The sequence below is a fragment of the Chiroxiphia lanceolata genome, chromosome Z (genome assembly GCF_009829145.1).
Source record: "Chiroxiphia lanceolata isolate bChiLan1 chromosome Z, bChiLan1.pri, whole genome shotgun sequence".
NCBI lineage: Eukaryota > Metazoa > Chordata > Aves > Passeriformes > Pipridae > Chiroxiphia > Chiroxiphia lanceolata.
Window position 1 is genome coordinate 32,878,413 of NC_045671.1, and position 27,942 is coordinate 32,906,354.

Here is a 27,942-nt window from a genome sequence, read left to right on the forward strand (position 1 = left end):
AGCTTATAAAGGAAAATAGTAATATGCTAAAATATGAAAAGGAAAAAAATATTGTTTCCTCCATCCAAAATTCACAATTTGTCCATTAATGCAGCATAGATTGTCTGTTGCGGGAGTAGTTTATTTCGTTCACTACTCTGTGTATGAAAACAGGTAATGCTTCCCAGATAAGGTATGTGTGGACATCTCAAACAACTTGAATGAACAGTTTCTTCTTATGTGATGATATGCAGCCTTGCTAATGATGGAAGGAGGTCACACTGTCATTTTCTGTGCTAGCGTATCAAGCCAACACTTTCTTCCTGTTTTTTCAGACCTAATTACCTAGTAAGCTACTACTGAGCTAGTAGCAAGCTGTGTTTAGAGTAGTTTCTGTAGTAACACCTGGTAAGAACAGGGCCTACTAGCTCCAAAATCCATGGCAGTTGAGCCCATACAGCAATCTGCTTTCAATTTTCTCACGAGCATTCCTGGTTTTGCTTTTCAGCCTTTGGGAATGTTAGGGACCAGCTTTCCTTTTCCTCTCTAAAACGAATGTCAGCAGTCAAGATCCATAAACTCACTTGAAAAGTAAAAACAAGTGCTGACTTAGCCACAGGGAGTTGAAACTAGGTTGCTCCCATAACAGGTTTGCGTAGAAATAACTGCTATGATAGCTGGGAGGATCTTGTAAGTTTGCTTTTTATTGAAATTTCCACATGGGCATCTGGCATTGTGCTTTTGCATCATTGCTTGAATTACATGGGCTGCGCAAACTGTTTTGGGACACTAGAACAGTAACGCTTGTTGGGACCGTTCACTCACTGGAGTGGTGTTGAATCAGTATTGTCTGGTGTTAGCCACTGCATCCCTGTGCTCTGAAACATGGCAGTGTTCACTTCTGGGAACTGTGCTGATACATGTAGAAACGGCAGGTGCAGACAAAGTGTGCTTTCTGGCTTGTATTTCTCCCCATTGCATTCTGAAGGTGAAATTAGAGCTATTCTTTGCTTTTTGAGAGTTGCAAATCTGAATTAGGTAGGGTTAGCTCCCTTGAAGACACGCGATGTGCTGCTATCCATTTACATCATCTCTGCAGTGAGAAATAAATCCAACAAACAAGACTGGTTTCATTAGCCTTAACTTTATAAATTTTCCACACTAGGCAGTTATCTAGTTAACATATGGATCGCACAAAAGATGATCCCAATAAGACTATGCTGTAAGCCACTTGAGGGATTCAGCTGCTGTGATCAATCACAAGAGCATTTGCTCTAGGGCCATGTGTTATTATTTATAATATATACTGTTTATACTTCATAAAATTCCCTTATCACTCCTTATTTCCTAAAATCAATTTATTGAAAGAAAGAGCCAGAAGATTTATCATTTTTATAATAAAATATCTGACTTCACCTGCCAGAAGTAGCCAAATTGATTTTTAACGTCTGTTAATGATTTAACTTTCCCTTTTTACTGACGTCAGTGGAAGGGTGTTACCACTCCCAGTCCTCAGTGAAAGGGTATTTTCATTTTACAGAAAAATATACTGCTTACCTCTGCACTTATATATGCTTAATGTATACTACACCTTAATTTCTTACCAGTAAAATGTTTAAAGTTTAGGTAGAGCCTAGATAATAGGAAAATTGGAGACTCTAAATGTGATGCTGGGCAAGAGGGCATAGAAAGGCTTTTTTTCAATTATTCATATCTTATATTTACTCTTCTTCTTCTATTTATTATGAATACATAACTGAAGACATTACTTTGGTTTGCTTTCTTATCAATCTTCTGGTTACCATTCAGTGATACTCAGATGAAGTACTGATTAAGTTAAGCCCCAAGGAGTGTGTGTGTGCGTATGCATTTTTAGAAGAAAACACATTTCAAAAGGAATAGAAGTCATTAATTTAATCAAACTGTCTTATGACACATGATATATAACATAAGCACAGATACAATTTTCTTCATTTCACAGGAAAAAACCATTTCCTTAAAGCAGTCATTAGCATCATGTTCTGTGTAAGGCCAGGATGGATTTTAGTCTTAATTGTCCTTATGTGATAGATTTTCTTTGTTCAAATGGATTTTCCACTCTTATTAAAAAGTTGCTATAAATGCCTAACATTGATTATAAGTGGATGAGAGATTACTTTGAATCTAAGATCTTATCAGTTAAACAAAATGCGTTTTTATTTACATATTCTTCATAAAAAATGAGTTAAGCAGACGTTCCTATCTATCATATTTTCAATTTTTACCTAATATCTGTTTGTCAAAAACATTTTATATAAATTTAAAAACTTTGGTTTGCCAATACTTTTATTTTGAGAGTTTTCCACATCCGGAATGGCTCTCTTGTTTCACAGTAAGAGAAAGAAGAGCACCCATTACAGAATAGCCAGAGGAATGAGAAAGATGTGCACAGTGAGGAGTTTAAAATCTCTTTCTCCTATTCATTTGTAAACTGTCACTGATAACTGCTATTGCAAAGTCTTATAGTATGGTTCTTTGTTGCTAAAGAAGGAAGCTGTGATGGAACCGTCATTCATTTTGGTTAATTGTGAAACTGGGAAAGAATTTTCTAGGCTATGTCAGAAGCATGTGGGTTTATGCACCTTATGGAACGTGTGAATTGTTTTCTGAAAGTGCCTATTTTGCTCTCTTCAGTATATGGTAAGCTTAGGAATACTGCCTTCCTAATTTAGCACATGCAGGTTAACTTCTGGCACCTTTGCGATTAACCACTCTAAATCTGTGACCTGGAGGCACCTTGTGAGGCCACAGGCTGGTGCAGAGGGCACTGAATTGTTTTGTAAGCATCACAGGAATCTGAATCTGGTCTGTTTAAATTTCAAATGATCATATTTTGGGGTTTTTTTCTGATAGGAAAAAAAAAATTCTGAAATTTTTGACCTAACAGTTGGAATGAGCTGTAATCATGAATACATTTCACCTGTCGTATTAATTCCTTAGAAGGGAAAGGTTCTTTCTCACATTGACTTTGAAGTGTCAAATCAGATTCAGTCATTAAAAAAGAAAAAAATTGCTATGTCTATATTCTGAATAGTAGTCAGTTCTCGCTAACTAGTACTTGAGGTCATGTTTTAACCTGTAAAATTATATTATTGAAACCATTATTTTTAAGGTCTGTCTGAAGAGCCTAACCTTTTGACTATTTTGCTCTGGGCAAAAGTGAAATGTTGCATTCTTCAAATCCACTTGCTATGACTTGAACAGTGGGTAAACAGTTATTGGTCAAGATAATATTTTTTATTAAAAAAATGGTTATATTAAAATTAGGTACAGGATGACTTCTTCCTTTTCTTCCCTTTCTTTTCTCTCTCCACTGTCTGAGAAGATCACTCTTCAAGCAGAAGAAATTTTTTGAGATTATCTTCAGGAGACTGACCATTTCAGTAGCCCCTTTACACAGATGGATACCTGTGTTAATGGTGATATTAATTTTTCGACCTCAGGAGAAGACTATCCTTATTTTCTCAATGTCTTTCTTACACCAGGTTAGTAATAGCTAGAGTAGTTTGTTACCTACTTTAACAAGAGCATAGATAGTTATAGCTGTATAATTGCATTTTTCTCTGATAGAAACCACATTCCATGGGCTAAGTATATGAATGAGCTTGCATGCGGCAAGATTACTGACTGTGGCAGGAACTTATACCAGAGGGAAGGAAATCCCAAGGACAGTAGCAGTTCAAAAAATATGATGTGTATACCATGTGTCATGGTTTGAGATAGCCCAAAATCCAATTCCCTAGCTCCATCCCCCTCCCACATCTCAACCCAATGTGAGATGGGTTTTTCCAGACAAAACACAACCAGACTCAGAATGGGGAAAAGGGAATATATTACAATGACTGTACAAATAAATACTACAATACATTATATACAACCTTAGCTATCTCTACTATGACATAAGTATTTACAATGGATCAGATCTCTTCTCCCCTCCAAATAAAAGTCCAGGAGGGAAAGAAGGACAGATCCCTTCCAGTCTCTCAGGGCAACAGCTTCTTCAGAGTAGCAGTCACTAAGCAGCAGCATCTTCTAAGGCAACAGGTTCTCTCTCTCTCTTCTGTTTCTTGCAGCAGCTGATAGCTGGATCTCTGCCAGCACACACGAGGGGGGAATCCAAGCCCCTCGTGGCCCCGTCGTCAACCAACCGAGGGGTCTTCCGTGGGCTGCGTTCACCCCAGACAAAGGTCGCTTCACCACGTCATATCAAGAAGCACAGGGGGTCTTCGTGACGGTCTGGTATCTTCAGGAGATTCAAGCTCCTTGCAGGGCCTCTGTGCCCTGTCTCAGGCTGCGAGCTTCTTTGTAGCTTGCAGCAAGGGAGGGCCCTCAAGGCCAACCTCCCCCACTCCGTCCTGACTGAGCTCTCAGGACGACCGAGCTTCTCAGCTCCTTTACTCCATCTAGGACTTCTAATCAGTAAGAGTCCACCCCCTCCATTTTTGGAGGGATCTCCAACGAGGTTTAGGGGAGTTTTACAGTTCTTACCCCCAAGCTTTCTCTCTGTAGAACTTAGTTCTGTTCTCTGCTGCCGGTTCTCCACCTTGGCTTGAGCAGCTCTGAGTCTTCCTTGGCTGCATGCTGTTTCTACTGCGTCCCTGGTTCAGGTCTTATCAGTTGGCTTTTAGCCATAACCTCTGGACGCTGCCGCCGCTTCTGCTCTCTCTGCTCACTCACGATGGAAAACATCCCCCAGCTCACAGCTACAGACACATAGTCCAGCTTAACACTGTTCCAAGTCTCTGTAGCCCCCAGCTGGGGCTGGGGGGGGGGGCCCAGAGGCCCCGAGGGGCTTAGAGCCCCTTCCTCTCGTGGCTCACAACATGGCTACTTCTTCTAACCACAAACTACAACTCTTCTCTTCCGTTTGGTTGTGGTATGTTTACATTTTTGCAGGAGCGCTCATTGGACAGAATTTCCACCCCTTGGGGTCTACCACTTTTCTTATCCTCTGGGGAAAACAAAGTCCAAACCACTACAACACGTCTAAGAAATTTCAAACCTGGGAGGAAGCACTAGAAGGTAATCAGGAGCCTTTAAATGTGGCAATAGATACGACAGATGTATGAATATATTTTTGTCTTCATTAGCAAATCAGGTAACTCTGGCAGGAATTAGAGGACAAGGGAAAGAAGATTGGCAGAGACAGGTCATATGAAGTTTAAATAATTATTTATGGATTTATGTGGAGAAGCAACTTCACACTGGCAGGGCACATATCTCTGAGGGTGATGAATGTGTGGTTCAGTCAAATCAAATGCTAAAATTTCCTTACCCCTTGGAATCCGTATAGCTTCCTTTTGATTATATAGCTAGCGTATACCATTTTTCATCAAGAAGTATGATTGCCCATATGGTGAGCAAATCTGTGCAATGTAACTATATCACTCCAGAAAATTGATTTCAAACGTGTCCATAGGTGGGAGAAACTATAAAAAGTACACTTCGGGGCCCACTGAAGTACCGTTGAGAGTCTTGGCTAGCAATGTAGCAGCCTTTCCATTTGTTTGGCTAATTGGCATAAATACTCTTTCAGGGAGGTAACAGAACTGACAACAGAAAGCACCATGGAAAACATTGCAGAGAAAAATGACTTGGTTTAATCATTGACACAGGATGAAGAATGCATGGTTCACATAAGATCAAAGTAAAAAGCATGAATTGCAAAAGGTTATCTGGGAAATAGTTGTATTCCACTTACAATAAGTTCTGTACATAAAATGGCTTTCACAAGAGGTAAATTGATGCAATGAACTTAAGAATAAGGTTCTCAACATTTTTTTTTTTTTTTTGCAAAATGAAAACAAAGGACTGGTAATACAGGCTGACAAAATTCATTATTCAAATCAGAACCACGTCCTCAATTTTCTGCTAGCAGTTAGCTGTGAGGAAAAATGTGAATGGACTATTTGTGTAATCTACTGCAAGTACACTCGTGTTACTCCTTTTTTTTTTTTAATTTGGTACTTCTTTGACAGTTCTTAATATATGAAGCACAACTGGTAGTTATTGCTGATAGTAGAAAAACAGTTCACATACCCTAACCTTCTGTGGCATGGAAGGTGTACTGTGTTTTGCAGTTCTTATGAACAGTGCATGTAATCTCCTTTGGCAAAACGGCGACAAGTCAGTACAAGCAGGAATCAGAAAGTTAAGAATGCAGCAATCTTTTAACACAGAGAAGTAATAATGTTATGTTTTCTTACCTGCAGTAATTAATCATTTGTTGCAACATTTTGACAGAGGTTCTAATTGTCCTTTACTGCATGTGTCATTTGTTGAAAATGGAAGCAGAAGTTGAATTAAGTAAAGATCTTTTTTTGTTTTTTTGGTAGAACATCTATGACACCCATGTGCACACTTTAATCACAAGTTAAGAGCGTAAGTAAGAGTGTTCTTTTCTCAGGGATTGGATCCAAGCCTGACTCTTTTGAAGACCTAAATAGAATTTGACATCCAACCTGAGTTCTGTAAAAACCTACCTTACAAACTGCAGTTAATACCCCACACAAGCAACTGGATAAACCAGAACAGGCTTACTAAATTTAAAAAAATATAAAAAAAATTAGAAATATTAAAAATATGCAAGATGTCAAAATTTTATTTTCAGAGGCAAACATTTTTTACTAAGAATCGATGAGTTCTGGAAACATAGATGAAACAACTTTTTGGTTAGGTTAAGCACTTTAAGGCAATACAGATAGGACTGTGAATCATTTATATAGTGCAAATATTTTTTTCAGGCTAATCCCAGTTTTTTATTTTTTCTTTAAGAACTCATCAGTTATTCCACTGAATTATGCCAAAGTCCTCCTTAATCCAGCATTTCCTTAACTTTTCCTTAACCCACCTTGTCTCATTCAGATCAGTGGTGTTGCCTAAAGAGAGGCTGCAGAGAAAAAGAGGCCAAGATAAGATAAAGAGAGTAGGCCCTTTAATCAGCCTACAGGCCCAGGGAATACACATAATGTGTACGTGTCCATACACTGGTTCTATGATTTTATAATAAGGTCCATCCAGTCCCAGATCGTCCACCCCCAGTTCTGCCCCTTGACACACCCCTTTGGGAATTGGGTCTGGGGGCGTTTGGGACCCCTTCTTCCTCATCTTTTTCTTCTTTGCAGCATGTATAGTCCTTGAAGCTCCTCCAAAGTTCTGGGCTTGAAGGTCACTGTCTGTGTGATACCTTCTGGTCCAGGCCTAGAGTGCTTTTCTACAGTTGTCTTGAAAAGGAGACTAAACATGCTAACGGAATTTAGAGGGATTGATATGAAATGGCGTAATAAGGTTGGGTGTGTGTAATTATTATGCTTCAGGGTAAGGGATATAATAAAGCTACATTAAAATCTACATTTACTACACAACTACTTCTAAAATCTACAAAAGTTAAAAAATCCAAAAAGCTCTGAGGCATCAGTCCCCCCTTTAGGGATGGACAAAACTCGATCTTGTCCAATCTCTACCACTTATACCTAGCATTATACCAAAGGGATGACCAACGCCTACAGCATCAGGTTATGTAATGAGCTATTACACAAACACTAATTATGTATGTCACTAATAGAAACAGTTGTTTTATCCAGGTCCAGTTGATAACTATGAAGTAAGTTTATAGATGTTGTCTCCGTTAACCTAATGAGACATTCTCAGGAATCATCCAGTGGAGAATTTAAACTTGTTGCCAAATTTCAGCCATAGTGCAAATCCAGCACTCACTTTCATGAAAAATATTGGATGCATTTTTACTAAAATCAAATGTATATTTTGGGTTTAAACCCAATCCATAGTTATCAGTGGTATTAGACAATACACACAGAAAAATAGTTTAAACATAATTTTAACAATTTGTAACAGAGGCTTTCTTCCCTCTGGGTAGCAAATCCAGGGTTCTTTGCCAACAGCTCTGACCACAATGGAGATGGTCAGCAGAACTTGAAACAGTTCTTTCCATTTGACTTGCAGGGGCTTCAGTCCCACTGTTTAGTATAGGCTGGATGGTTTGTGGGCTGGAACAGATGAACAGGACTGTCCAGTCCCAGAGGTCTAGATGACATGATGATTCCCTGCAGTTTCTGCAAAGCAGAGTCTAAACCATTCAACAGTTTTGCAGATTAACCTTCCCTTATGTGAGTAGGGATCATGTTGTTTTTCCACCTTGGATTGTATGTAGATCTTTTAAAAAGGCCATATGCAGGACCTGAACCGACATCATAGATGTTTCTTGACAAACCCTGTTTGTTTGTGCTTTGTGAGCCAATGAAGTGTGACTCTCTGTCCTATGACAACCTCACAGGAACCCCAAAACTTGGAATTCCTGCATCTTGACTGTGTGAGAGGAACTCGAGCTTTTATAATATACAGTGATGCCAGTCATAGATCTATAGGCCAGTTAGGAGCTTACCAGAAGCAAACTGTGTCTGAATGCAACACCAGACAGCACCCTGGCAGTGCCAGTAGTTCATTACAGAGAGCTTGTACTCTCTGGACAGATTCGAGGCCTTATCAGGGGACAGGCCATCCTGCCACAGTCTGCCCCAGACTGCACTCAATCATCTTTACCTCATGGAGTGCTAGTGCAGGTACCTCTTGCCTCCATGGATAAAGCGTCTTCATGTATTGGGTTAGGTGCACTCATGTATATGTGTCTGTATGTGTATGTGGACACAGCTGTATTACAATACATACATTACAATTACAATAGCTTAGTATTACAAAACTAGGAAGCAAACCATTTAAGCGATCTAAACAAATCATCCCACTAATGATGGGGTTTGAGACTAGTTTGTCTCAAAGATTGAAGGCAAGATGCAAGTCATGTCTCAGGGTGCCATGGGAAGGTCCACAGAACCAGTGCTGTTGCAGTGCTGCAGCCACCTTCTCACCCCGCTTTCCGTCCTAACACAGGACTCTTCTGTGAAACTCAGCGTTCACACTCTCCTAGATGACACTGGATGACAAAGCATTTTAGATGCATAAGGTAAACAAATTTGATCTCACAATCACATGAAATCCTATATGGATTTCCCCACCAAACCATCCCTTTCACAAAATGCAGTAGCCAAAGAGACGCAGATATTCCAAACAGTGTTTGCAAAATGTTGTTAAAATGCTCTGTCCTAGTTAGAACAGCTGGGACCAGTTCCTCACTGTATGGGTGTAACCCAAAACTGTGTATTCTATAGCCTTCCATGCCATTTCCCAGAAACTGTTATCAATAGACCATTTACACCATCTGCCCAGAGCAACCTGACTCCTCAAGCTATAAACTGGGTGTTAAGAGGCCTGTGAGATAAGAGGATGCTCGTGTCCTCACACCCATTGTGGAACTCCCCACCCTGAGGGAGGTACTGGGCATTCCTGCCTGAACTGGAGGATATATAATCTTGGAGTCTTGGGACTTTTTTAACCACTCGTGGAATCCAGAGGAAGACTGCAGACCACCACTCTCAACCAGACTGCAACCACCACTCTCGACTGGACTGCAACCACCACTCTCGACTGGACTGCAACCACTACTTTTCAACCAGACTGCAACCACCACCCTCGACCGGACTGCAATCACCACTCTAGATCAGACTGCAACAGCACTCTCACCAACAGGTTTTCCCCTCTCCTTTTACTTTGAACTCAGGGGGCCCAATGAACACCACTCTGTTCATGCCCCGGAGTGCTGGGTTATACATTTGGGTTTAGTGGGTTAAAACCAATTGTTTGTCTGTATAATCGTACTTACTGTATTATTTTATTAAATTGTTATTCTGATTTATAATCTCTCTTTTGAGTTGGGTTCATTTCTCCTGCCGGTTTACCAACTGGCACATGCTCGAACGGAACATATACAAATATGAACATTCCAAACTTTAAAGCAGTCAATATAGCAAAAGAAATATAAGCTTTCAATTCTACTGTAATTAAAGTAACAGTAAGAGAAGCCTAACAGCAACACAGAATAGAAGATAAAAAACCCAAATACATTAGTCATGGCACTGTCTGGTGTTCTCACAGTATTATTCAAATTGCAGTCTGATTCTTATATTACCACCTTTGGAGATCATAAGCTGATCTTACAACAGTTCTCTACCGTGACAGAAGCTTTTACCTATCTTAGGAATTCTTGTTACAGTCCAAATCCTTTTGTCTTGATGTGTCTGACTTGCAGTTGTTAAGGCATGTTCCATTATTTGTTTGCTTCTGCATAAAAGTTGTTTCCACTTTCAGTCTCAGTTCTGGTGGCACAGTTTCCAAGTCTGTCTGCTGAAATAAGACTTTCTGCAAACAGTCAACTTCTGATACATTGTTAGGTCACATTGAAAGCAAAACAGCGGTTTTGCCACAGCCCCCCGAACTGAATCAGGGCACAGAGGGCAGGAATGTTCATGGACTGCGAGCCTGGAACAGGCCCAGAGTACACGGACCAAAACAACTAGCTCTTCTTCCCCTCACCCCCCCCCCTTCGTGTTAGCCAGTTCAGCGGGCGGGGGGAGGGCCACAGCGGTGGGACAGTGCCTTCCGAAACTCCTGTACCCCTCCGCAGGTCACCATAGGGACAGTTACCACAAGAGTCAGTCTTGGGTAAGCTTCCCTTCTGAGCTTCCCATCTCGCTGTTGCAAAAAGTATCTTTCCCGGTTTTCGCCTACTCCTGGACCCCGTTGCTATGGCAACATTAGGAGCAGGAGCCCGGGCAGGCAGGGCACTGCCAACTCGGCAGGTGGAGCGGGCCCAGGGGCGGTCCGGGGCACGCTACTTTAAAAAAAAAAAAAAAAAAAAAATAGAGTATTTTCTTTAGGCTGGGACAACTGCATTCTTAATTAAACTTCTTTGCTTTTCAGATGCAAAGGAAAAGGATTTCCATTTATGAAGGCAGTTTTTTGAACTTTGAGCTATTGATAGAAAGGTTCCCAGCACACTGCTGCATTCCAGAAGTGCCTTTAGTTCCTAATGAGTACTAAAGGTTATGGTGTGGCAGTGGATTTGTCCCAAGCAGGTTATAGTACAACTCAAACAGATGTTGAAATAAGAATATATATTTAAAGAATACTAGCCTGCCAAAATCAAACTCTTAATTAAAGTGTCTGGATCTAATAGAATTCTAATCCCTATTCCGTGTGATATGAGTACTCTGCTGCAGTTCTGAGTGCTGTATGTCACGGTGGGCTTGTCAAACTCTGGTCCTTATTCAAAATTAAAGATGTTGGAATTAGTTTAGGACTTTAGGCGGGACAAGTCCCAAGCTGACATCTTTTTTTTGATATATATGTTTTCCTTTCCTTTTTGTTTTTATGCATCTTTTAATTTTCATCAAGGTCTGTTTCCAGCTATGCAGTGAAAACACTAGTAAGTTTATGGTTCAAAAAGGTTGTAGGCTTTGCAGACTTAAAAGTTCCTAGGTAAAATTACTACCAACCATGTGAAAAATTACTTGGATTTTCATCTCCCTGCTTTGTCAATGAGTATCTTTGTATTTTGCAAAATATGTTATAGGAATGGGATAAGCAGGATGAAAAGTACTTGGGGACTAAGAAGACATTACTGAGAGCAAATTATTGAATAGACAGATGGGAGTGAATGTTTGGGTGATATCTACTTTCCTGTACCCTTTGTCCTCCTTCTTTTGGGACACAGATCAGTGGGACATGCTATCTATTAAATGCTGTAGGAGAGAGCATGCATCATATGAATTCAGCATTCTTTCAAACCTTGACTTTAATAACATATGCAGAAAATTCTCCAGAGTGACATAGTTTGGAACAAAGTTTGTGGAAGCATTCAAACTTGATAAATTACCTGTTTTGTGTTTGGGGTTTTTTTGCTAAGTAGTGACAGTGACCACTCCAGGGGAACCAGTAACCTTGATTTTGTTGGTTCTTAACCCATTCCGTAGCAGTGGAGTTTGCAGTATAATTCGTAGCAAGCTGTGAAGCTGGCATTTGCTTCAGAGACCCAGTAAGGAATTTGGGGATGAGTAACATGTGTGAAAGCCCTATCTGTGCCACGTTTTCCCTGGTTATGCTCATTAAATCAGGAAACAGGAAGAAATATCTTGGATCTGACATGACTTTGTTGTTTTATAATTTCAAAGCTTTGCTTTCATGTTCCATCTTAAAACTGATTTGTGCACATTTTAGTAAGATGGATGAAAATTACAGACGAAAAGAATAAAACTGACAAGACCATAGGTGTGATGGCAGAGAACTTTCATCTACCAGTGTCCTGGTAGTATATACCTCAATAACTGGATTATACTCAAAATGAAAAAACATGTTAAAAAGTGGTTCATTTCACTAGTGGCAATAAATACAGTCAATCTTTTAACAAGGATTTACATCAGTTTGATTCCTCTGTGGCCAGAACTTTCTTTTTTAATTAGGCCTTAGTTTCACTTTTTCTGCTATGGGACTGATAGGATTTAGTTTTAGACACAGAGCGCAGCTGTGATCAGCTCTATTAACTTTGTCTGTCTAGTTCTCTAAAACTAATAAGAGCAGTGCTTTTTAAATTCAGTTACACTTTTCAACCAAAAAATAATTGCTAGTCATCTGGTAGTAAGAAATAGATTCTCCAGCTTCTAAATCAGTTTTTCCAAAATATATGCATGTCCTTCTAGTTACGAACTAAATTTGAAATTATAGACAACAACAAGATTTTATTTTTTGTTTTTTGTAAAGCTTAATGTGAAAGTACGTAAGGGAAAAATATCTGAACAGGTTATTGAAAAAGAAAAATTTTTCCTTTTTGGATTTTTCAAGACTAATTTTAAATTTGCTTTTAGAAAGTGTGTACTAAGTATCTAAATTACTTATTTCAGATTTAATGTCATAGTAGTTTAGAACATGGACTGTCTTTAATAAAGGAATATGGGGAAATGCTAGCTCTAGTCCTAGTATGTTAAAAAAAATACCATGACTATACATAAAGAATCCTGTCTCTATATTATTTTTGTAATTATTATTATTATGCACAGCACAGTGGTTAACACTTCCATCACTTCCAGGGACTGTTTAATGATTCCTCATTTGTGGAGAGATCCCAGTGATACAGAGCAAAATCCATTAATTCAAGAACTGAGATGTGGTCCCCTAATTCATAATCTATTAATCCCAGTTTTGAGATAATTTCTTCCTTCCACTTGAACACATTTTAGAAATGATCTCTTGTATCTGCATCCTTTAATGGCTCTTCTATCCACATAAATAAGACCGTATGATGTCTGCATTGTTTTCTTGTATTTATACATATAAAATGTTAGTGAAAAATGATGAATTTATATTATATATACCAATTTAAAACCACAAGGAAATACTTTAAATAAAACTTGTTTTCTTTTGTTTTAGATGTGGATTTTTGTATTATATTTCTGAGAGTGTCTGTAGTATTAATATTTTGAGCTATCTCAAGCTCCTTGTTAATTGAAAAGTTTGAGTTTGTTTTATCAGTCCCATAGCAGAAAAAGTGAAACTAAGGCCTAATTAAAAAAGAAAGTTCTGGCCACAGAGGAATCAAACTGATGTAAAATTTTTTTCTGCTTTCAGTTTTACCTGTGCTACCACAGCAATGTCCTGGCACTGGTGCTGCTCAGGAGATGCAGAATTTCATCTTGAAAGATCCTGTAGCCTCAATAAGGTTCACTTACCTTTTTTTTCCAGTTTTTCATTTGCAATTTCTGCTCTGTAATCCTATCATGAAGGGCAAGATTAATCTCAAATATTCTGAATGTCAGTGCTGAAATACATCTCTCAGACATGTCATGAGACATCAAAGAAAGGTTATGTGATATAGCATTTGAAAGTGAGAATCCTGTCAGATCTGCTATCAGACCCTTATTAAAACTTTGATTTTAAGGATCCAACTACACTGACACCCAGTCAACATTCCCTGTAGTCAACTTTTTAGTTACCTCCTCAAGTGCTGAATTATAATCCAATCGTAACCAATATGGGGTGCAGGGGATGGGGGGGGGGGTACAGGGAAATGGGAGTGGAGGAAGAGAGGGGAGGGATATCAAGTGGGCCATAGGGGTCCTCTGATTGGCGGGAGGGAGAGCGGGGCACTTCTGTATGAAGTGTCACAGGTGAGCAGTGCGCCTGAAGATACATGGTAACACAGTGGAGGAAGGATATGGTCAGGGTGGATAGTGGGGTTCCTTTAGAGTGATGGGGGTCTCAGCCAAGCTGGGGCCTTGAAAGGCACCCCAGCCTTGGATGTGTACGGGGGCCAGAACAGTTGGTCGGTTTGTTTGTCTGTTTGTTTTTGGCTCACCTGCGGCTACTGCCCAAGTTCGGCATGTTCTGGATATATTTGCTTTGCTCTGTTACGTCCTGAAAGGATGGGCAGGACAAAGGGCTGTTCTTGGGTATCTCCTTATGATTGTATGTAAATGGGTGATAGTAAAGAATGAAATGAAAGACTTACCCAAACCGTTCTAACACCTGAAGTACAAAGATCAGTGTTTACAGAGCCATAGTGCTGTCTACTCTCTTATATGGATCTGAATCATGGGTCATCTACCACCACCACCTGCGACTCCTAGAATGCTTCCATCAACGCTGTCTCCGTACAATCCTAAACATCCACTGGTCAGATTATGTGACCAATACATGTGTTCTTAAACAAGCAACAGTCACAAGTATGGAGGCCATGTTACTGAGAACACAGCTGCATTGGGCAGGGCACATCTCAAGGATGAAGGACCACCGCCTCCCTAAGATCTTGCTTTATGGTGAACTTGCCCCTGGCTGCCGCAAGAGAGGAACCCCGAAGAAAAGATACAAGGACTCCCTGAAACCACATCTCAACCTTGGCCATATTGATCAACATAACTGGTCTACTCTGGCCTCCAATCGGGAGGTCTGGAGACACACCATCTGTAACGCTGCTGATGCTTTTGAGAAAGCACACAGGATCACCCTTGAGGAGAAAAGGCAACGCAGAAAGAATCATGTCTTGCTGAATATACCATCTGAGGAGTCTTTCTGTTGTGCCTTTTGCAACCGGACATGCCTATCTCGTATTGGCCTTTTCAGCACTTGCAACAAACGTGGGTAAAGCCCTTCCCAAATCTTCGTTTGCGAAGTCTATCCATGATGATGATAACCAATATGTTCATTAGGAAGAATAATGGTGTGGATAAGTAGACTATGCCCAGATGTGAAGCATTTTTCAAATCAGTTAATGTAGCTCACCCTTACAACACAGAGCAAAACATATTCAGATACCTCATATTCCCTTTACATACATAATGACCTTTCTTTAAGGTAGAGAAGTCTTACTGAGCCTTCATCATTACAGTTCATGTTAAAGTTTTTGAAGTCAGATGGATAGAGAACCCAGAGGTCATCTGTAACAATTCACCTCTAAAGTAATAGTGAACCCTGAAGAATTGATCCTCTACCTATATTTCAGAAAAGAAAATAGTTGGCCATAGACTTGCTTCCTGGTCTTCTTGGTTTAGTTATAGACTTAAAGCATGCTTTTCAAAAGGTTCTGTTAAAACAGAAATCTTCCTTCTTCAAGCAAAGCTGTTGAAAACTCAAGTAAAAAATTCTATATCTAGTTCTGAAAAGCTTTAATATTATTTCAAATCTGTTCCTTTCTGAACAGTTACCAGTTTGGAGAAGACTGATTCTAGAGTGAAGACGAGAGTGTGTATGTGGCAATTAAAACCAGACATAGCAATTTACATGCTGGAATGCATTTCAGTATTAGCTCCACTGTTTTTATACTGAGTTGAGCCTCCACCAGATTCACTGAGTAGGAAAACCTTGTTCATTACTGAAAACATGTAAGACCTCAGAGTTTGAACTTCTGTGCAAAAATGGGTTCTCTCCTTTTTTTTTTCACAAATAGTGCCTTGGAAAGTGTCTTCAATTTTGTATCTTTCTTCTGTGAGATCCTCTTCTTTTTATAGCACAAGGTAGTGATTTAGAAAGACTACATTTTGACAGTTTATTATTGTTGTCCAGAGTTATTCTCATCACATTCAGCTCTTTTCAGTTAAGAGGGAATTTGTGAGCTTCTGTATATTTATTGACAGTAATCTACCTACTAAGGTTGCTCTACCATTTTTGTGATAGCCTTATCCACAATAGTATGAGAGTAAGGTAAATTGTGTTAAATCATGATGACTGTGACTTTCTTTCTATCTATATTCTACTTTAAGTTGGTTTAAAGTTTGAGGCAAATGTTTAAAATATTCTGATCAGGGATATTAACAGATCTAAATGTTGATATTTTAGAAGTAATAGCTCCCCTGATAATGCCCACAGTCTTCTAAGACCACTGTTCTCATTTTATCATGTAAATGTAGAGGCAAGTTACAGACCAAGTTGCTTCTGCAGTTGTTTGTCAGTGTAGTAAATGAGGCAAGGAACCTGTGGATAAGCATGTAGTCTAATTAAAGACTGCATCTTAAGGAATTATCACAAGGTCACAGGTGAACAATGCATCAACAGTTCTGATGTTTGTGTGAACAGATTTCTGGATTTGTGAGACTGTGGCTAGACATAGTCTGTGCTAGGTCTTAGCTTATGAGCACAGACTTTTGCAGACTAAGTACAGAGTGGCCTTTTGGTTTTGTAAAGTTTTCAAGAGAACATTAGCCAAAATGTATCTTACAATTGTAAAATGTTATTTCTATTTTGAAATATTTCATCTTTGCAGTACAGTCCATCACAATTTAAATATTTTGGTTTTATTTTTGAATAATTACCACCAAGGTAATTAACAGGCGGTCAAACCCAATGTAAATACCAATACCATCTAAAAATAACATTTATGGGGAGTGCACTAAGGATGAAAATAAGTAAGCTGTCATTTTCAAATGCTGATACAAAGTTAGGCTAATCATTTTATACTCTGATGATGCAACAGTAAATAATGTGTGACAGCATCTGCCGGTAAGTTGATAGTATGTTTTTCTGACTTTTCCATAATTCTCCCTGTTTCATTACATGTAATGCCATCGCATGGTTAAGTCCCGCTGTACTCACTGTATGTGCACACCATCCCTGTAATGCACGTCATCTATGTGAGAGACGTGTGGAGAGACATGCGGAGATCTGGGGCAGGCTGTGTTGTTAAGGTGTCACTTTGTGTAACTAGTAGATGAAGAACACTGTTTGGATGAAAATCTATTCAGGTTTACTTCCAGCAGCTGCTGAGGAACAAAGCGGAAATACTGATGGCAGCAGTTAGCCTGCTAAGCTGTGGGCTTCCTTGCATACCAACCAGGAGACTACAAAAGTGAATGCAGCATTCAGGTAGTTCTGAAGCAGACTTTTTGAGAACACTACCAATAGACTGTCTTGAATATTAGAGCTTTGCTTCATTTCCCATGAATGTTTTCTGAAAAAATCCTTCACAATTTGAGAAAGAATAGATTTTCAGTCAGGGTACCATCTGACTAGGATATAAGAATCTAAAGATGGGTGAAAACAGCAATCCATAAACCCCAGAGTTTTGATTTCTGACATTAGGAAATAATGAAAGCCAAGAGATTATATGTATGCAATACAAGTAAACAATAATTTTTTTTATTATAAGGCTACTACTGTGCTGTGCCAATGGATCTCCATGTCCCTTGGTGGCAAATTATCTTATGCATTTAACTAATATTCGTTGAATATGTCTGTGTGTTTGACATTCATAGAATCTCTGCAGTGGTGGTAGCAGCATTTTTAGTTGAGGTTAAAGCAAAAGCAAAATACGTGTATGTATACGTACATTTGTTTCTTCAGAATAGGTGATGGCTGTGGTTTGTCTTCAGTGTGTAGTTCCCTTAAAAGCTTTCAATATGTTTTAGAAGCTCTTAAAATAATTTCTATAAGCTTCAGATCATCTGTGGTCAGCTTCCCTACCTCACTCTCCGAAACAACCTGCAAAGGGAGCGCCCCCCAAACTTGAACACACAGAGCAGCTTACACGTGGCTTGTGCAAACTGGGAATAAACAATCCTACCAGAGATGCAGAGGGCCATTTATTTTGAGTAATGTGTTGATCATTTAGAGTTTGTTCTGCATGAGGTTTTTAAAGAAAATCGGGGACATTTACAGGAATTAAAGACTATGTTGAGCTATATTGTTCTCCTACACAGGTACAATAGGAGCTGAGTTTGATCTCCCATTGAAATTGATTACTTTAGAGCTTCTTGCTGGCTCTGCCTGCAGTGTTGTTTTGTGGGAATGATATAGGACAATACTGACAGGGATGGATGAAACCTGAGAAATGAGAAGATTGAGCGATGGTGAAGCAAATATCAATCTCGTCCATTAAGAGTTTTAATTACAGAATTACAGAATGGTTGGGGTTGGAAGGGGCCTCTGAAGATCATCTAGTCCAACACTCCTGCTAAAGCAGGTTCACCTAGAGCAGGTTGCACAGAATCACATCCAGGTGGGTTTTGAATATCTCCAGAGAAGGAGACTCCACAGCCTCTTTGTTTGGCCTGTTCCAGTGCTCTGTCGCCCTTGCAGAAAAAAGTTTTTCCTGATGTTCAGAAGGAACTTCCTTTGCTCCAGTTTGTGCCTGTTGCCCCTTGTCCTGTCACTGGTCACTGTTGAAAAATGTTTGGCCTCCACAAATACTTGGTTATGTGACAAACACAGGGGAATTCGAAACTTAAACAAGAAAATTAATTTTAAAAAATTACCTTTTGTTAAATCTTTATGCAGTTTTATGGTTGCTAACTTATGTGTCATTATGTTATTTCCTTGTTATTATGTTATAATTAACCTTCAGTTGTAGTCACACCCACAAAAATTTGTGCTGGCTCCCTGCCAAGTCTCCAAACCTTACCACCAGAAGTCCCCCCCCCCCCCAAACCTCAGGGAGAAGAGGGAGAAAAAACAACCAACTAAGAAAACCCGAAACAAGAGAGACAGCTAAAGTGATATATATAAATATATTTACACTTATGTTACAATTGAAATATATATACAATTTAAGAATATATAGAATTTCACAAGGGAAGGGGAAGGGGGAAGGGAAAGGGAACAAAACCAAAATAAAATATATGTATATATATATATATCCCAATCAGTAGCCCGAGATCTAGTAACTAAGAGTTAGCAAAGAAAATATCCCACCACTCTCCTTGGGACAACCGAGAGTTGCTCCGGGACGATCGCCGGCAACCTCCACCTCCCAAGGTCGACAAGGCCCTACCAGGCCTCACTCCCCAACACGGCAGACTCAACAGCAGGGAACCTGCACCTCCAAGCCGCTGGAAGGAAAGAGAGCGAAGGTCTCTCCTCCTTTCTTCTTATAATCTGGCTTACGTAAAAATCGTAGGGAATACTGGGTAAATCTGGACCCTTCCTTGGTTACAAACTGGTCACCAAGGAAGGCCTAGCCCAAACCACCACACTAATCAATAGGGATAGTATCAAAGATAGGTTAGCAATTTTTTATCTGCCCAGTGTGGTAGTCTAGTTGGCATTGGCGGTAGAGATGTATGCTGGGCTTGGCTGTGACTTCAAAATAGGAAATTTTACAATAGAACTGGTGGGCAGTTAGTACTGAGTCTGGGCACAGAGATGCAGAAATGGAATTTACATGTATTTTTGTTGGCTTTTTTGGAAGTGCTTTGAGGTTCCAAAAAGTGAAGCTACAGTTAATATAGCATCTTCTGTATGCATAGCCTCTCCTGTGTACAGAAGTGGTCTCTGTGAACTCCTGATGTTGCACATGTATGGGACCATGTGTGGTCATACATGATGCTGAAGTTCAGGATTTTGAGAAAGTGCAACTTAAATGCATAAAGCTAAAGATTGTAGTGTGGTTTTTTTATATATGAGTATATAAATACCAGGCATAATTGGGATCTTAGCTTTGCTGTATCTCTGACTCTTTAAAGCTTGATAGCATAATTTAAATGTTTGTTTCATGTTGTTTTTTTCACATAGGATGGTAGTCTCCATGCAGTCCTCCAAGGAAGGAAGACGAAATGAAGTCATGTTTTAAAGCAATGATAAAGACCTCAGGGCAAGGGATTTGGAGAAGAAGGAAGAATTAGTGAAAAGAATTTTTGTTATTTATGGCATTATAACAGACTATACTAGATAATATCTCTCATAATGCTTTTTCAGAAACTATATGAATTTGGGTTAATTTTAATTTATATGAATATGTTTCTTTAATGACCTAAAGGGCAAGATAGACACAAACATTCAAAACTTTGAAATTTTTATTCTGCTTTATATATGAGAAAGACATCATCTCTCTGCTCTGGAGAGCAGTATCTGTTTAACAGTATGTAGTCATGATACTGCAAACAGTGAGGTGATCTGTCTTCCTTAGAATACCACAGTTTTGGTGGCTTTTGGGTTTTGTTTTGATTTTTTTTTTACCTCCCCCTTGTGGAAGTGTGTGAATGTGAGATTCTTACCTTTCACTGGGGAAAAAATGGCTTGCAGTTGTTCTGATTATGGGAAAAATATTGAATATGTGAATTCCAATGATTTCAACAAAAAGGAGGGGGGAAAAAAAGACTATAACAGTAATTTTACATCAACACTTCTGGACATGTGAAAAGTAATTTTGGAGAACTTGGGGTGACCAATACTGAGATCTGGTTCATTGTGTCTACCTACTCTGGAAATTGAACAGGATGCTTCTGGTTCTGACTTTTGTGTGAAGTGTTACAGAACTTCCTGTGTGTAAAATATGTGGGCAGATCTCTGCTACGTTTCATAGGTGGGATGTACAAAAGTCAAAGAAAAGGTAAGATAACGTTGAGGGAATTCTACATGAAATTCAGGTAAAATCCCCAGAATGCCTGATGGACATCTAGAGCCTTTAAGTCTGTCTGAAAACTTTTTGGCTATTCCAACTTGGTTAGCTAGACTGAAGCTGGAATGGCTGACTGTTAATCTGTGGAACAGTGTTTTCATCTTCTGGAGGGATGGCTCCAGGCAGAGAGTTACCTCTTGCTGTTTAAAGTGTAGGTCATGCAAGGTAATTCCTTCTCATCAGCACTTCCTCTTCTTTCTTCATGAATTCTGTAGCAATTGTGAGAGATAAAGCCAGACTACTGTAATAGATTTCTGACACATTTAGATAAAATACTACAGAAGCCTGTCATGTAGACTTACTCACAGCTATACTCTGATGGACAAAGCCTTTTAGCTCTGGAGTGCAGCCATGAGGTAATACTGATGTGAAGCATGCTTGAGTATGCTCAGATGTTTCTGTCTAAGGAGAATTTTCTTTCATATTGCAAGCACCATGGAGTTCAGTGGTGTGGCTCAGCCAAGAGACTAATTTCTGAGCTAATGCTTTAGTCTTGTTTCTGCCTGGCTTGCAGGAAAGAAAACAGAACCTTTGCTTCTGGATGTCTTTTTCAGATGCTCATCACCAGAAAGCACTGTGTGTTCTCATTTTGGGTGGTTGTGGTTATAATTGTTTGGGAATTTTTGAACGGTGCTTTTATTTTTTCTTGTGAGACAATACAGTTTCATCAAAACTGAAACAACTAAAACTCAGTGTCTATAAAGTTTTGATCAAATTCTAACCACACTTCAGAATTTTCAGAACAAATGTGATTGTTCTATTTTATAAAAGCTTTTCGGTTTGAAATGTCAACTACTTATAAAAAAGTAACAAATTCTAAATATTTTGAAGTTATAGTAATAAAAAGTGATAATCTCAAACTTCTTTTTTAAAGTTATTCATTATGTTACATACTTAGGTAAAAAAAATAATATTCAACTAGATTTATAAAATAATAATGAATATCCTCTAGTAATTTCCAGTTCACAGTGGCTAGGCTTCTGTTTATGTGTATCAGACTCTGTCCATTCAGAGGGAATTCTACTATTGAAGCTTAGGCAGACGTTTATAATTGAATTTAAACAATCCATGTTTATCTCACTTACTAAACTAGGTTACTGAAAGTGTTTGTCATGAGGCAAAATGTTTCCTTAGTTAATTTTGCAATTTACTCTGAATTGTTATCAAATTTTCTGTATCTGTTTCGAAGTACAGATGCCAAAACTAAGTTATGTGGTCTCATCAGTGCTCTGAATCTGTGATATTGCAATAAACATCTCTAAACTGTTAAGACATCCTCTGGCAGGGGAAGGTGGATTTGATATTTCTAGTACTTTCAAAATGGAAAGTAGCATGTATGCATGCAAACATCTTGGTTAACAATTCTCAAGTGGTACTCTTAGTGACAAAATCTCATATGTAGGCTCTCTTAATGAGAAACAAAATCCCTTCAACTGCTTGTGGAGATGAAGAACTTATTCTGTCTGGTATGTAGAATATGTAGGAGCCAGGTAACATTTAAAAAATGTTAGTTTTTTGTACTTACAGACATTCAGTGCTGTGGGATGAAGTCTAAATATCAGTAGAATTTTCAGGCACGTGGTGTGACTCTTGGGGATGGTCCTGTGCAGGGCTAAGAGATGGACTCGATGATCCTTGTGAGTCCCTTCCAATTCAGCATATTCTGTGATTCTGTAATGCTGAGATTGGGTATTTCTCTAGTTTGAATGATGCTGACTGCACGCCTTAAATAGTGTTACTGCTTTAGATCACTGGTGATGAGCTTTAAGATGCATCTATACATACACAGTGCAGTTCAAGTACAACTTGAAGCAGCTGCATTTGTTCAGCATTTGAAACTCTGTCAGATGAGACGTGTCAAATTTGATAGGTCAATGGCCATTCTAGCCCATCATAGCTTTTGGCTGCAGTTCAGTTGAGATATGTTTCGTGTGGTACATACTTTTAACTACTCTGTTTGATATAAGTGTGATGGGGTATCTGCTAATGAATTTTAAATAGTTACCAGAAAATATTTAACCTAGGGAATTAATCATGAGTTCCTCAGTGCAAGATTAAGCTAAAGAAACAGCTGAAAAAACCCGGCTTAGTTATGAAGCCAGTTTACCTCCTGGTCTTTGCTTTCCTGGTAGTCCTTCCTGGAGAAGACCGTAATTCAGCTCTCATGCTAGGATGAAAGCTGGACTTGTGGAAATTTTCTGTTAAATGTAAGCAAAGTTAGAATAAAAGAATAAAATAATTTATTTTATTTAAGTTACCATGCTAGTGGGATAGGGCAATTGATTAATTTCACAGAGTGTGTGATGTCCTTTGGATTTTACCATAAATTCCTTGCAATATGAAAATTCTTCTATGGTCATGGGCCTCTTTTCAGTTAAAGGTGTGTTAAGTTGGTTTTAGTCTGCTGTCCTGAAATTCTGAACTCTTAATTCAGCTGACTGGATCTTTATTGTCTGCATGAAGTAAAAATGTGTGTTAGTAGATCTAAATGATACTTAACAAAAGGAAAGCATGTAATGAAGGAACATAGGTAATAAAAAAAGTACATATCTGTTGGATGAAGTTGGAGCTTTGACCTGGGTGGCTAAATGCAGCTTTACTGTCTGGACTCGTCAGTACATATATAGTACTTCCCCTCAGAGAACATTACCCTAGAAAATGAGAAATGTTCACGAAGCGCCTTGTGCTGTAAGAACTTGGGATTTTTCAGCATGTAACAGTAACTAACCTATGATGTTAACTGCAGGATTTTGTTTGTGTGAACTGGGAAATATCTTACGAACCTGGTGCATATTTATTGTATAATTACCTCTGAGGTGGTGGTCAAAAGTAATCCCAAGCCAACTACACTGAATTTTCCAAAGCTTAAGCATGATAGCCAGGTTTGTAGTTGTGGAGAAACAACAGCTTGGCACTGCTACTTTTTTATCAAACTTGAGGACAAAAATAAAAGGGAACCCAAACCAGGAGACTACCACCATCCCCTCTTTCCCTCCTAGCCTAAATACAAGATGTGTTTGGCAGCACTGAGAAGCTGTAATGGAGCTTTTCTGCACAAAGGAGGAATCTACGCTGCAAGTAAGATATTTTTACTTCAGCCAAGGAATGGCCAAGAGAAATATACAGAACCACCTGCCAAATGTGAGTGAAAATCAGAAGGTTGTATTGTGCCTGAAAGAGACACAGAAGAACAAAGACATAGTTTCTACTGGAGTGCTGCCAGTAGGCAAAGGTCTGCATTTTAAGAGTTATCTTTAAAATTTTGACCTATCAGTTCATGCTGCTAGCTTATTAGGCCATTTCTCAAATCTTTTAATTGCTTTAGATGCTGAGAACTAGATACCTTTATGATTTTTTTCCTGTTTACAGTTATAGCATTTATGGATCTGTGGTAGACCAAGCTTTTCTTGCGCTTCTTAATTTTTTTGCTCAGTGAGATGCTTCACAACAGATACTTCAGAAGAGATGAGCCTTAATAGCCTAATACATAGGTCTACATGATAACAGTAATTACACACCGAATATTGTCCGTATTTCCTCCATGACACAGTTGAAAATCTTCAAGGAATAGCACCTAAACCATTAAGCATGCTGTCCCAGATTTCATAGCCTAACAGTAGAATCTCTGTCAGGACATAGTTATAGTGTGTGAATAAGTGCCAAATGAGTAGTAATATTGTAGAGATCACAGCTGTTAAATTCTACAGAAAATAAGTCCTTGGATTTAACTCTTTCACAATGCTTACAATTACTGATAAGTTTGAGAGGACTTTCCTATGCAGACCTGTCCAGAAGGCATCCTTCAGGGAAGAGAGTGTGTGTGTGTGTGTGTGTGTGTGCACGTACGCACACACGCATGTGTGTGTGTATGGAAGTATACTGTACTACACAGAGTGTGAACTGCTGATTGAAAACGTATTTCTTACTGCAGCTGTTAGAAGTGACATTACAGCCTGTGACAAACATTTGTAGTTTACCTCAAAGACAGCAGTTGCTTGTTGGAAAATTGTTCTCGGTGTAGTAAATTTCTTTTAGTTTGTTGAAGAAGAAATATTTATTCTTACATGTTTTTACATTAAATTTGATACCGTCATATCTTCAGCAAATGAGATAAATTGGCTAAGCTGCCATTGGCTAGCCATTTCCACGTATGTGTTCTGGATAAAAGAAAGAAGAGAAGATTAGATTCTTATTGTTTGCAAAACCAAATTGAAAACTTCCACTTGATAATGTATTGGTACATAACAAACTCAAACATCCAAAGAAAGGATAAATATGTTCTGAAAAGCTTTGCTTTAAAGGGATTTTCTTTGGAGTTTCGCTAGACTATTCTTGACCAATTCTATTTAGATATGGTAAGAGCTATTACAGCTTTGCGCACAAATATTTTGATGTCCCAGTTCTATTCCATGAAAAAAAAATAGAAGCTTTGTACTCAAATCAGTCATCTACTCTTAATTGAATTCTTTCTTTCTGGGGAAGAGGGTGAGCCAGGAAGAAAGAAATAAATAATAAAGGCATGCATGATAGGGATATAATTGGAATTGAATACAATGATACCAACTGTGTCCACGTCTTACTGCTTTCATTTTCATGGCGATTTTAAAGAATTATATGGTCACCAAGACTATTCAGAAGAAGTGAGAAATACAAGAATTAGGCCAGCTACGGTATCTCAAAGGAGGAAGCTGGAGGAGCTTTCCTTGATCATAATTCTTATCTCCCATTCAGGGAAAGGAAAGTCAGCATTGTTTGCCCATATCCTACAAACCAGTTGAAGTATACTTCCCACACATTTCCCACATTTTTCTATCTATAGTACTCCATTATAGAAAATGCATTATTTGTATGACCAGATACGTGACTGACAGAGAAAGCTATTAACAGAATCGTAGAATGGTTTGGGTTGGAAGGGACTTTACAGATCAGGTAGCTCCAATCCCCTTGCCATGGGCAGGGACACCTCCCACTAGACCAGGTAACCCAAAGCCCCTTCCAGCCTCTTCTTGAACGCCTCTGGGGATGGGGAGTCCACAAATTCTCTGGAAAACCCATTCTAGTGCCTCACCACCCTCACAGTAAAGAATTTCTTTCTAATATATAATCTAAACCTACCCTTCTTCACCTTAAAGCCATTACCCCTTTTCCTACCACTCTATGCCCTTGTGAAAAGTCCCTCTTGAACCTTCTTTAACCCCCCTTCAGGTACTGTAAGAGTGCTATAAGGTCTCCCCAAAGTCTTCTCTTCTCCAGGCTGAACAGTCCCAACTCTCCCAGACTGTCTTCATAGGACAGATATTCCAGCCCTGTGATCAACCTAGTAGCCCTTCTCTAGACTTGTAGCTCCAGCAGGTGAAAGGAGAGAAAGAGGGGGAGCCTCGCTGGCAGGTACTGCGCCCCTGTGGAAGAGGAGAGGGGAGTTTCGGAGCACACGGAGGTTTGCTGTTCCAGGTCTGGGGGAGGGGAAGGGTGTCGAGCGGGCCGTGGGGGTCCTCAGACTGGTGGGAGGGTGAGCGGGGCAATCCTGAATGAAATGTTGCAGGTGAGCAGTGCGCCTGTAGATATGTGGTAACACAGTGAGGTAAGGGTGGATGATGGGTTCTTTTAGAATGTTGGGGGTCCCGGCCAGGCTGGGACCTTGAAAAGCACCCCAGCCTTGCATGGGTACGGGGGTCAGAACAGTTTGTTTGTTCATTTGTTTCTGGTTCACCTGCAGCTACTGCCCAGGTTTGACATGCTCTGGATATATTTGCTTTGCTCTGTTACGTCCTGAAAGGGTGGTCCGGACAAAGGGTTGTTCCTGGGTATTTCCTTGAGGTTGTATATAGATAGGTGATAGTAAAGTAGGAAATGAAAGACTTGCCCAAATTGTTCCAATAGGAATGAAACCTGTGTACCCCTGTGTGGTTGAGAGCTATGCTGGTGATGGTACATGCCTTCGGTAGGGTCGCCCATGCCAGACAGGTCAAAACCGTAGGACCAGATACAATACATTCTTGGGTAGGATGAGCTCATTAGCTTTCTGGCAGTCATCCTAGGAGAAGGACAACTCCAATCCCAAACCCGGGCAGATGGAGCTCACTTAGCCCTGTAAGGCCATCCATATAAGAGAAGCTCACTCTGATTAAACCTACGTCCTGAGGACCTTGCTGCCACCATCCAAGCTTGCTCGGCCCTAGCAGATGAACCTTAGGATTAAAGGGTGGGTTCAGTTCTGCACATACTGCATCTCACCTAAAAAATCCATTACGCAGGCTTGAAGGCTTTACCCACATGCAAAAAGCCCTGTAGCGATGGGCGAGGGTCAAAACAGCAGGTGAAAGGTGCACTGGAAGCCGCAGACCCAACCCTGCATGCAGGTGCTTCAGGATATTGGTCATTTGAGACTGACCGGAGATGACAGTCTCTTGGGCCAGCACCCTGAACAACACAGCAGCCTTTTCAAGGACAGCACTGCCTGCTCCACTTGGCGAGGGGCCTAGAAAAGGTGGCCTAAACAAAGCTCATCTCCACTTTCACCCGGTTGGTTAACCGCAGGCCAACGGGCATCTTCTTCCAATGCGGTCGCACAAAGAGCAAAAGACAAAGGCATACACCTGCCTCCAAAGGTGTACCCAAATTGACTCTAGCATGTTGAAATGTCAGAACCATGCTTGATTCTGCGGATAGCGGACGTCCTGAGCGACGTTCTGCCCTAATTGCCCATGAACTGGCTCGTCTCAGCATCAACATTGCTGCTCTCAGTGAAGTTTGTTTTCACGAGGAAGGCAGCCTCAGAGAACATGGTGCTGGTTACACACTCTTTTGGTCAGGTAAGCCCAGAACCAAAAAAAATCTCTCAGGAGTCGGCTTCATGATCAAAAACTCTATTCTTCCCAAACTCGAAAATCTGCCAACAGGTCACTGTGATCGCATTATCTCCCTACACCTTCCACTCCACAACAAGCAACACATTGTCCTCTTTAGTATGTATGCCCCAACTCTCCAAGCTGACCCCACTGAAAAAGATAAATTTTACACTGACCTGCGCTGCCTTACCCAAAAGGTCCCTGCAGATGATAAGATCATTATCCTTGGTGATTTCAATGCCAGAGTAGGTAAGAATTTTGAAACATGGAAAGAAATATTATGCAAGCATG

The 27,942-nt window shown here is 39.7% G+C and overlaps 1 protein-coding gene and 2 long non-coding RNA genes across 3 annotated transcripts in view; 2 read left to right on the forward strand and 1 right to left on the reverse strand.

The window, feature by feature from the left end:
- Positions 1-400: 400 nt before the first annotated feature.
- Positions 401-7,029, forward strand: LOC116780777. The gene is made up of 4 exons (XR_004354616.1): positions 401-669; positions 3,131-3,225; positions 3,344-3,503; positions 6,354-7,029. It is a non-coding gene; the product is annotated as an uncharacterized LOC116780777 (long non-coding RNA).
- On the reverse strand, positions 3,276-10,631 carry LOC116780779. The gene is made up of 3 exons (XR_004354619.1): positions 10,118-10,631; positions 6,501-6,557; positions 3,276-3,408 (listed from the first exon to the last, which is right to left on the reverse strand). It is a non-coding gene; the product is annotated as an uncharacterized LOC116780779 (long non-coding RNA).
- The window catches only part of ADAMTSL1 (ADAMTS like 1), a 398,738-nt gene continuing 381,292 nt past the window's right edge, over positions 10,497-27,942 (forward strand). The window contains exons 1-2 of the mRNA XM_032676082.1: positions 10,497-10,590; positions 23,803-23,944. Of these exons, the coding sequence (XP_032531973.1) occupies positions 23,843-23,944 (102 nt within the window). The 5' untranslated portion in view covers positions 10,497-10,590; positions 23,803-23,842. The remainder of the gene's footprint in view (positions 10,591-23,802; positions 23,945-27,942) is intronic.